This window comes from Nicotiana sylvestris, chromosome 4 (assembly GCF_000393655.2).
Source record: "Nicotiana sylvestris chromosome 4, ASM39365v2, whole genome shotgun sequence".
Lineage (NCBI taxonomy): Eukaryota > Viridiplantae > Streptophyta > Magnoliopsida > Solanales > Solanaceae > Nicotiana > Nicotiana sylvestris.
The window spans coordinates 168,547,941-168,558,777 of NC_091060.1; the positions used below are offsets into that span (position 1 = coordinate 168,547,941).

The 10,837-nt window shown below is 38.4% G+C and overlaps 1 protein-coding gene across 1 annotated transcript; it reads right to left on the reverse strand.

Moving 5' to 3' along the window:
• Nucleotides 1-6,269: 6,269 nt before the first annotated feature.
• LOC104212630 (agglutinin-like) lies at nucleotides 6,270-10,411 on the reverse strand. Its single transcript, XM_009761947.2, has 5 exons — nucleotides 10,305-10,411; nucleotides 9,723-9,944; nucleotides 8,697-9,026; nucleotides 6,874-7,107; nucleotides 6,270-6,722 (listed from the first exon to the last, which is right to left on the reverse strand). The coding sequence occupies exons 1-5, from the start codon at nucleotides 10,305-10,307 to the stop codon at nucleotides 6,474-6,476; spliced, it is 1,038 nt and encodes a 345-aa protein (XP_009760249.1). The 5' UTR covers nucleotides 10,308-10,411; the 3' UTR covers nucleotides 6,270-6,473.
• Between the last annotated feature and the right edge of the window lie 426 nt (nucleotides 10,412-10,837).

Sequence of the window (10,837 nt, forward strand, 5' to 3'; positions counted from 1 at the left end):
AAAAAATTGAATCATATCGAGGTCTGAAGCGCTGCCAGCACTAAGGTATGGTCATCTCCTTTTTTCAGTTACATTTTATACTAACCTGAACGCAGGTATACGATTGAAACGGCCGAAGCACTTTCCAACTCGAAGGCCTTAGGTTCCAAAAGTATACGTTGCACTCTTTTCCTTTGACTGAGTTATTATCCCAAGAAGGGTTTTACCAGCAAGGTTTTTAACGAGGAAACATCTATATTCTACCTAAGAAAGACTCAACAAGTATTCAAGGCTTCCTTTTTAATCAACCTTGAATACTGGGGGGGGCATCCCCCTGGAAGATCACCTCCTCAGAAAAGCCAAGAAGTGCTGAACGAGATCTTGATAGGAAAATAATGTACCAAGTCGAACCGTGTCTGTATAGAATAACCGAGCCACTAACAGCGAAAACATGTATACTTGTACCAAGTAATCGAAGAATACTTTCCATCAAAGCATTTTGCGTTTCAAAAGAGTCCGCTATTTTTACAAAAACGGTTCTAGAGCCAAAAACATCCCGAACACTCTCGGACTGGCGTCAACAATTCAAAGCCACATGACCTCCGAGTCGGAAACTCCAAACTCATAAGACCTCGATGAGGAAACACCATGTTTACAAGAAATGGCTCCCGAGCCAGGGAATTTTTGATGACTCGGGGACTGCCGCCAATAGCCACCCCATCGATTTATCAAAACCCGAGGCCATAAGACTATATGTGGGTAGCCTCGGTCTCGTAAGACCTATATAAGGCAATAACAATATCTGTATGTCCTCAAACAAGGCATGAACCACACTTGTACCAAGTGAGCAACAACAATGTCTGTAAGACCTCAAGCAAGGCATGAACCACACTTGTACCAAGTGAGCAACAGTAATATCTGTAAGACCTCAAGCAAGGCATGAACCATACTTGTACCAAGTAAACAAAACTGTAAGACCTCAAAGGCATGTAAAATTTGTAAGACCTTACTAAAGGCATAATATCGATCTTAAAGTTAAGGCTATATATCGAACTTGTAAGACCCCTAAAAAGGCATACCCTCGATATAGACGCCGAAACTACTTCACTCGGGAACTGAAAGGCTCCGGCCAAACACAATGACTACTATCATAAGGATGTACTAGCCAAACTAACGTGACTCGGGGATGCCCAATCGTCGCTATAAAATCGTAGGCCTTCAATTTCTTCGAAAATACTTCGAAAAGAACCAATTAAACAGGCTACCCTCGACATAGGAAAAAGAGCTTCGACCATGTCAGATCCAAACTATAGGCTTTGAGATACTCAGCCACCGAGCCAAACCTCCCGAGGTGCTCGATCATCGCCATATAACAACTCACAATCGAGGTTTTTATCAAACCATCGAAGAATCGGGCAAACACAACTTCAAAAGTCCTTAACGAGGAAAAAATAAAGCCTACTAGAGGTCATACCGACCCAATGCGTAAGAGCCACTGTCGCCAGCCCATACTAGAGGTCATACCGACCCAATGCGTAAGAGCCACTGTTGCCAGCCCATACTAGCGTGTAAGAGCCACTATCGCCAGCCCATACTAGAGGTCGTATTGACCCAATGCATAAGAACCATTATCGCCAACTCATACTAGAGGTTATACCGACCTAACGCGTAAGAGCCTAAGAGCCAGCTTTAAAATTCAAAAACTTAAGGGTCAAATGAGCTCGAGTCGAAACCCGACTCGAAGACTGAACCCGAAACAGTTAACTAAATATGCCTAAGAGCAAAAGCATAAGAGCTTCAACACTAGCTTATACTAAAAGGTCGTATCAACTAAAGTGCGTAAGAGCCTACGGGCCAGCCCAATGAGCCCCAGGGCCATACTATAAACCTAAGGGTTCTATCTGAAAACTAGTTCACCTGGCCAATAACTGGAAAACATCGAAGCAAAGGGAAGTGTATGAAAAATGAAACCGCAAGGCTTCCTTTTATACATATATGCGAAAAAATACAAGCTCCATTCACAATGTTCTTTGAAAATACTATACACGAAATCAGAAAGGGAAGGCCTAATCTACGTCCCCTTCGAGGACTATGGCTCGTCAGCCTCTTTCTCGCTATCCTCGACATCGGACAGAATGGACCTAGCGCCATGTTCATCCGCCTTTGCCTGCTTCACCTCTTCCGATAGGTCAAAGCCCCTAACATGTATCTCCTTGAGGGTCTCCCTTCGAGATTTGTACCGAGCATATTCCTTGCTCCTACTCTCACGGTCAAGAGCCCTTCTCAGCTTAGCTCGAGCATCAGCAACATCCTTCAAATAGATCGTCACTTTCTTGTTAGCCTTAGTTTGGCTCATTACAGCTTCGGCTCGGGCATCCACAACTTCGGCCTTCATCTTCAAAAGCTCAGACTCAAGCTTGGTAACCATATCCGTTCGGACCAAGTTGTTCTCACGAGCTAAGAGAAGTTGAACCTCGAGGGCAGAAGCTTTAGCCAAAGCACTTTTCTCCGCTATAGTATGAGCATCCGCCCGAGCCTTTAACTCAACGCGCTCACGTTTGGCTTGACCAACTTCACTCCAAAGGCATTCCAGGTCCCCTGTCTTCTTCTGCAACTAAAATAAACGAAATGTCAGCCTCAGGGAATAGGGATAGAAAAGGGAACATGCGCCCCATCTAGAGCAAAAATTACCTGTTCCTCGAGGTAGCTTTCGTAGTTCAGGCTTCAACTCACCTCGCATCACAAATGCGCCAACTCGTTTTCTCTCTCATCACAAAGAAGCCTGAGGGACTTCTCCCCATCCACGGCCTTTCGCAGCATGGCCTCGCAACGGAGCAGCTCTGACTTGAGCTTGTTAAAAGCCTATGACAGGGAAACTCGGTAAGAGAGTAAAAATTACAAAACTATAAAGTCAACACGGACGGCCAAAACTCACCTCAGAATAGAGCTGCTAAGCTTTCTCGAAAGTTGAGCGCACATCTACTAGTCTGGCTCCATATACCCCGAAAGAACCGCTCCTGGTTGAGGCGTGATCGCTGAGTGTATACGGCCCCTCGCTTCGAACATCCCTCGAAGTACCTTCGATGGGGTAAGAAGTCGGTGGCAGGAAACCCTCATTCCTCGAGGTACCTTCGACGAGAAAGGAAGATGACAACGGAGGTGAAACCATTTTTCTAAAGCCAGAGATCTCGGGCGCTGCAGGCTCAACCGACAAATCCTCTTCGAGCCCCTGGCCTAGACTCGTCTTGCCATAAGCATCAGCAACTTACGAAGGCCCTTTTTGCTTATTATTATCATTCCGTAGCCTAGAAGCTGGCGATCCTTCTCCCTCTCCAAGAGGGCACGGTCTCACCTCAGAGGACTCCCCGATGCCTACGATGACGGGGTTAGTACATGTAAAAAGAAAGTGCTTTCCAAAAAAGGATCAAGTCAAATAGCACGTACCGTGGTGTTTGGCCTCCCATCTGCCCTTAGACAAAGCTCGTCACTCACGCTCATTATAAGTCGAGCAAGTCGCCAGCTCCCGAGCCCAATCCGTCAGGTCGGGGACCTCGCACGACGTCTATGAAATTGTTGCAGAAAGGGAAGGGAAGGTGCATTTACGGAACCAGCCTGCGCCATAAGCAAAACTACAAAGGCACAAGTATATCATTTACGCGTAAAATTCCATGCCTCGAGAAATGGCAGAAACTCCACAGGGATAACATCGACAGTTCGTACTCGGACGAATCGGCTCATCCATCCCCGATCCCTATCTTGTCCACCATTAACAACGAAAGGCGTGGTAGATCGGCATCGTAGGGTCAGCAGACCCCGATGGTGAAAAGGCCGATACAGCCTGATGAGATGACTAAGAGTGAATTCGAGCCCTGCTTCTTCCGCGAAGAACCTAATCATCAACATTATCCTCCAAAATGTCGGGTGAACCTGCGCCAAGGTAACCTGGTACTTTCGACAGAAGTCAAGCATAACCCTATCAGGGGGTTTTTGGGAAGATGTACCAACAGAACTGCCTTGGTCGCTTCATAACCGTGTCATGCAATTAACGCCGCCATACAATATTTTGGGGATCAACCCCCCTCCCCCCCCCACATCATTACGAGCCTCGAGATGGTACCCGATCTCGAGGACTTCTGTCAAAAATGAGTTAGGCTCTAAGGAGCCATTGATACCATTACAAGCCTCGAGATGGTACACGATCTCGAGGACTTCTGTCAAAAAGAAGATAGGCTTCAGGAAGCCATTGACATCATTACAAGCCTCGAGATGGTACCCGATCTCGAGGACTTCTGTCAAAAAGAAGATATGCTCTAAGGAGCCATTTATATCATTATAAGCCTCGAGATGGTACCCGATCTCGAGGACTTTTGTAAAAAAGAAGATATGCTCTAAGGAGCCATTTATATCATTATAAGCCTCGAGATGGTACCCGATCTCGAGGACCTCTGCCAGAAAGAAGATATGCTCTAAGGAGCAATTTATATCATTATAAGCCTCAAGATGGTACCCGATCTCGAGGACCTCTGCCAAAAAGAAGATACGCTCTAAGGAGCCGTTTATATCATTATAAGCCTCGAGATGGTACCCGATTCCGAGGACCTCTGCCAAGAAGAAGATAAGCTCTAAAAACCTACTCATATGGGTTTGACCTCGAGGTGGTACCCTACCTCGAGAATTTTTGCTATTGCAAGTGCATACCGTCTACCCGATTTTCTGGACTTGAGAAACCTAAGCTCGAGCCAACTCCTGCTCAAAAACTACCAATAAAGCCTTAGGGCTATCTTTCACCTTCGGATCAAGTTAAACGTTTTCTCGGTTACTTTAACCTAGGGGCTATTCAAGTCCAGGCGTACCCTCATCCGGGGTCTATCTGCAACGCCTTGAGGCTATCTTCTCTCTAAGTTCAAAACAAGTTTCCAGGTCGCCCGAGTTTGAGCGAACTCTTACTCGGGGACTGTTTTCGAAAGCCTACAGGATGTCTTTATTTTGAGATGTCCGAGCAAGTTCCCCTCGAGGACAATCACTAGGGTCTAAAAGGCTAAATTTCGTTCTAAAGATGTCGAAGCCCTATTCCTACTCAACTCGAAGTTAGGGGCCCGGGAGGCCTGAGTTTGTCAATGCAGTTGGGGCTCAGTCCGAGGATCGGCAAGGGGTTCCACGGGATATCTTATTGATCAACTAGGAACCGGGGAAATACTTACACCCGGGCTCGGTATTCGTATCGATCGGTAGACTTATGCATTTAGATTTTTGACAAACGCAGATAAAGGGAAATATAGCATAAATCAGAGACAAATAGAAGAAACATCTTTGTATTCATAAACGCATGATTACAAAAGCCAACGAAGGGTCCTCACACATGATTACAAAAACCCACGAAGGGTCCTTACACAAAAACAAAGAAACAAAAGCAACAGCTAAAAGTTTAATCTACTCTCGAGGGTACATCCTCGGGAGCAGCGGGAGCAGCGCCTTCAAGATCGAGGAGATAGATATCGAAGTCGTTTCTTATCAGTTCTCTCTAAGAAACGTGGGGACTATCTATATACGCTAAAATCGGAGGGTCCAATTTTCGGTCACTACGACACTTCATAAGTACGTTTCTATAGGCTCGAGATTACAGTCGAAACTAACACCCGAGGGGTTATCGACGTTCAGCCTCGAGGCAGTGCGGACCGATTAAGTCATGATGAAAAGGTGGGAGGCTCCTAAGGCACTCGACTAGAGCTAATAGAGTCTAGTAGGCTAGTTCAAACCCGAATCGGGCATTAAATGGTTGTACCAGCCCTATATCTTTTCAATAAATGCATTTATACTATATTGGGATTCCTCCTGGTATATAAAGGGGATCCTTGTCATTTTGTAAACCTCGGTTACTCAATATTGAATACACAAGAACATTCTCTCTGCTCTCTAACATATTCTCTTGATCTCATTACTTGCATTTATTACTTATATTCATTGTGTTCCATTTATTGTTCTTCATTTATTGCTTATTATTGGCCATAAAGAACCGTCATTGATTTTATTATAACTGTTAGTCATCCATCGACTACCCTCGACGAGGCATCAGACTCGACCCCAAGGTCCCGAATAAGCAATCGAGGCCCCGATTGTCGGCCATTCGATCTGGTTATCATCTTGTTTTCAAGCTCTTATCTTATTTTCAAGTCTTTCACTTAGCATCTATTACCTAAACAACCAGCATAAAAATAGATCACCTATTTTTAGAATCACAAAATTAAATCTAATTGTAATTACCATTTTCAGGTAAACACATTCACAAAATATTCGAATAGAACCAAACCATACATTATCAATTCGTCAATTTCTTTTAGAACAATACCAGGTGGACGCCACAAAGAATTTCGAAGCCACACTAAGTTTCTCCAATATATAAAATTTTATAGACAACAAGAAATATTACAATTGTTAACATCTAGGCTTTGATTGTGAGTGTCCACTTTTCATTATTACCTTTGCTATCAACATATTTAGAAATATTCCATATGAACACCAATTGCATTTAAGAAAACACCACTTTTGCCATGAAAACCAACGATCTTTCCTCTAGCTGCTGAAGAGCTAAAATAAGTTCCAATTTCAGTTCCATAGGGTCCATATTTTCCTTTATTTGTATAAAATGCAATCTGTCTAATTGCGTCTAGGCCCCCATTATCATCCACCGGACTATAAAATCCTTCAATTCCAATCAATAACTCATTTTCACCGTCAACATTTATCTGCATATCAAATTTCAAACTAGTTAGAATCGACTACATTTATAAAAGTAATTTCATTTTTTAGATGATTAATTATAGATTACTTTTACGAACTATTGTAGCCTTCCTTCTTTATTTAGTCTTGAGATTAAAAGAGAATATTAATTCATACCTTTCTTACTGTATCATTCCCAGCTCCAAGACCACCATGAAGTTGGGACCAAAATGATGTTTTATCTTTCTTTTCATACTCAATTTGAATTCCTGATATAGCTGAGATATGCAAGTTCATATAAATGTGCACTTGTTTAATAGTAGAAAATACTCCGTCGTCCCAACCTTTTCCACTATATCCGCCCCAAGGTCCAGGACTTCGTGGCACTATAGTCTTCATCACATCCATTTTCTGTTTGCAATGTGATAATGTTAAAAAAAAAAAAAGGTGAAAATTATATCGTCATAAATATCATATTACAGTAACTGAACTTTATCAAATATAACGGTAAATTAACTAAAACTTACGATTATTATCTATACTATATTAAAAGCACGAAGGCCCTTAGCGAAATGTCGTTCGCTTTTTTTACCCTTTAAATATAGAGTTCACATTAGACAAAATAGTAATTTAAGTATTTCATTAATATTTTGAAATAATTATTTAATTAATTCTCCTATAATTTAGGAATAGCTATTTAATTATTCTCCTATTATTAACCGTCTAGGAAAGGTAATAAAATTTTGCTTAAATTTTTTCCTATTCGTTCTACTCCCTACGTATGTTGGAGTAGTTTATAGCTTTAAGGTTTTGGAGACCTTTTTTGTAGTTAAAAATTCTGCCTAGCCTAAATTTTCACCCCTATGTTGGATTATTGAATGCATTTATTTTGTAGTTAATATCTTTTAGGTTTAGGAGATCCTTTTGGTTAAATTATTTTGCCTTAAATCACACACACAATTTTCTTTTTGGTTAGGAGACTTTATTATTTGGTAAAATTCATGTTATGTGCGTTGCGTGTGTACCTAATCTCAATATGTAAATATACTTACTAAAAGTTATATTCGAGTATAAAAAAAACTTTAAATTTTTGAAATTGATGTATATTCAAATTCTATATATTCAACTTTTCAGTTTTAGCAAGAATACATAACTTTTAAAGATCTAAGAGCATTTCTAAAAAAATTGAAAAGCTATTTTCAAGTTCATTTTAATAGACAGAATGCAATATTTTTCTTTCTTGCGAGCAGAATACATGTTGTTATATTTTTTTAATCAATATATATATCAACTATTATAAAAGCACAAAGTCTCATAGCGAAATATTATTAAACTTTTTTACCCTTAAAAATAAATTTCAAAGAGGATAACATTGGCATTTAATTATTTTTCGTAATAATTATAATTTTGAAATCAATTATAATATTATGATAAAATTATTAACCTAATTGTCCATTTTTATTGATTACTACCTAACGAATCATAATATACATGGTTATTAAGACAAAAGCAATATTCATAAGATATTCTAATTTCAAATTACTAATAAATTCTTTTGTATACGTTAACTTAATTTGTTACTTAAATAAATATTACTAGAAAAGGTCATGAATAAATGAATAAAATTCTTTATATGTGTATTAATTTCATGATCAATATTTATCATTTTCAAGAACTCAAACTTTTACTTAATATTATTTTTGGGACTAAAACCATGTTTGAATGTTATTTATATATTTTTAAAAATAATTTTCATCAATATAGGGTACACGCGTAACGCGCGTACCGTAAGACTAGTAACAATAAAGCCACTAAATTAGTTTTAGACACGTTATAGTAACTAAAATTTATCCATTAAAATGATTAAACCTACCTATTACGATGACTTTATTGTTATGGCATGTATACTTTCTGTCATAGTGGGTAAATTATAGTTACTTTAATGTAATAACTAAAATGAAATTTATCCGATTTAAATTAAGAGAAAAAGTAATATGTACGTCATGGATTTCAATTTCTTCAACCATAGGTTCATTCGGCTCAAGTTTTTCAGCTTCAGGTTCCTTTGTCGAAGTCGGAGGAGTAAGTTTCTGCAAATAAACACCAATAGCATCAAGGTACAACCCAGAACGCCCGTGAAATCCAACAATAGCTCCACCTTCTTTCATCACAAGCGAAAATAGGGTTCCACCAGCTTCAGTCCCAAATGGTCCATAATTCTTTCCATTAGTTATAAAACTTAGAGATTTTACAACTAAATTGCTGCCATAATGTCCCAATGTACCCTTTATGCCTGTCAAATATTCCAATGGGGTCGCCTCAATATTAACCTGACATTAATGCAAATTATATTTTGGTTAAACAAGTAGCAGAGTCAGGAATATAATACTGATAAGGATTCAAAAAAGTGCAAGAACATCTATCACACAGACATAAAATATATAATTTATAATCTATAACAAGTTTGAACCATCTTTCGTCACTACATTAGAAACTTCTTATATATTAAGAAAATGTAACAACTTATATATAAAACCAAATTATGCTTTTATCTTTTTTGCACAATGTATTATCTGACAAAGGGGATTCAACTGAACTCCATTGATCCCTGAGTTAAAAGAAACAAGTGCATTCATTATCTTTGACTCGAAGGATGCCTATATATATATAATTGGTCAAATCGATCAACATATAATACCTCTCCAGTCTTTTATAAACAACTAAAATAGTTATTGTTATAGAGTTTTCCACTATAATCTATTTAATTGCACTGATAATATAACAACAAAACAACAATAACAATAATAACAATTCAATATAATTTCACAAGTGAGGTCCGAGCTAGGAGGGTAGAATATATGCAGACCTTACCCCTGCCTTTATTAATTGCACTAATAATAATTAAAAAAAATTACTTTGTCAACGTGCATAACTTAAGCTTAATTTTGTGACATAACACAAAATTAACTTGAGAAGAATATGCCAAACATGAGAAAATAATATTTTGACCAAATTTTTTTACTTGCCTTGTCTCTTCGACCTCCCCCATTGCCACCAAACTTTGGTGAATCAACTATGGTACCTTCTTTAGTAATGGTTCTGAACATGATGGAGTCTATAATCGATCCATGAGCAATAACTATTTCTTTAATAGGACTTTTTAGCTTATAATTCCACTCCAATCCACCTTTGCCTCCCCACGGCTCCACCAATATTGAGTCTGTTTCATCATAACTTACTTGATTTCCCTTCACATACATATCAAATCAATGACTTCATTATCAAATAAATACATAAATAAATAGATAAAACATAATAAAGATACGTGGAGCGCTCAAGCAGTGGCGAAATCATAATGTTTACAAGGGAAAAATTATACGATGTCATAATTGGGATTTAAACCAACGACCTAAAGCAACTCTTGTATCCCCTTCACTACAATACATGAATTTTTCTTCATGTTAAAGGGGATTCAACAATTTACATATAATTTTTTTTAAAAATATTTTTACTCTATTTGTACATTGTAATATAATTTTTCGATAAAGGACCCTCACTCTACTTATAATGTAGATGATTGTAATGTAAAAGCAGAGAAGGAAAGGTACCATAAATTTTGGTGATTTGCTACGATTTTTGAAATGTTCCTTTTCTCCTAATATTTCGTATGCTTCACTTCCTGATCATCTACTTTTAAGTTTTTGGTGTTCATTCTATATAAGGTGTTAGAAGAGTAACATACTAACACATTAGTTTTAAGAAAGGGATATGTGCTTTATGTAAGTATGAGGTGAAGTAAAGAATGAAATTGTAGAGGTGATTAAGCAAAGGAGGGAATCACAACTTATGTGAGAATTTTTGGTAAAGCTAAAAGTTATTTCTATATATGTATATGTATCAACTTGCTGTTGTAGAGTTATTTTTGGTAGGAAACGCTTTGTCCCTAATGAATTCGGGTTTTCAAAATATATATCAGGACATCGGGTGAGGGAAAAAAAAGCTCTTCAAAATCAAAATTTGAAAGAAAATTTCTCCTCAAGATTGTTAAAAATGTTTTCTTTAATATCATTATAGCGTGTTTGGCCAAGCTTCTTTTGAGGCAAAAGTTTCTTTTTTTGGTCAAAAGTATTTTTTCCTAAAA

What these genes read in the sequence shown, in the direction of transcription:
- LOC104212630 (XM_009761947.2), bottom strand. An exon ending in GGGGAGGTCGAAGAGACAAG is followed by an intron (nt 9,027 to 9,722) that starts GCAAGTAAAAAA and finishes CATTAATGTCAG; the next exon opens with GTTAATATTGAGGCGACCCC. An exon ending in GGAATGATACAGTAAGAAAG is followed by an intron (nt 6,723 to 6,873) that starts GTATGAATTAAT and finishes TTTGATATGCAG; the next exon opens with ATAAATGTTGACGGTGAAAA.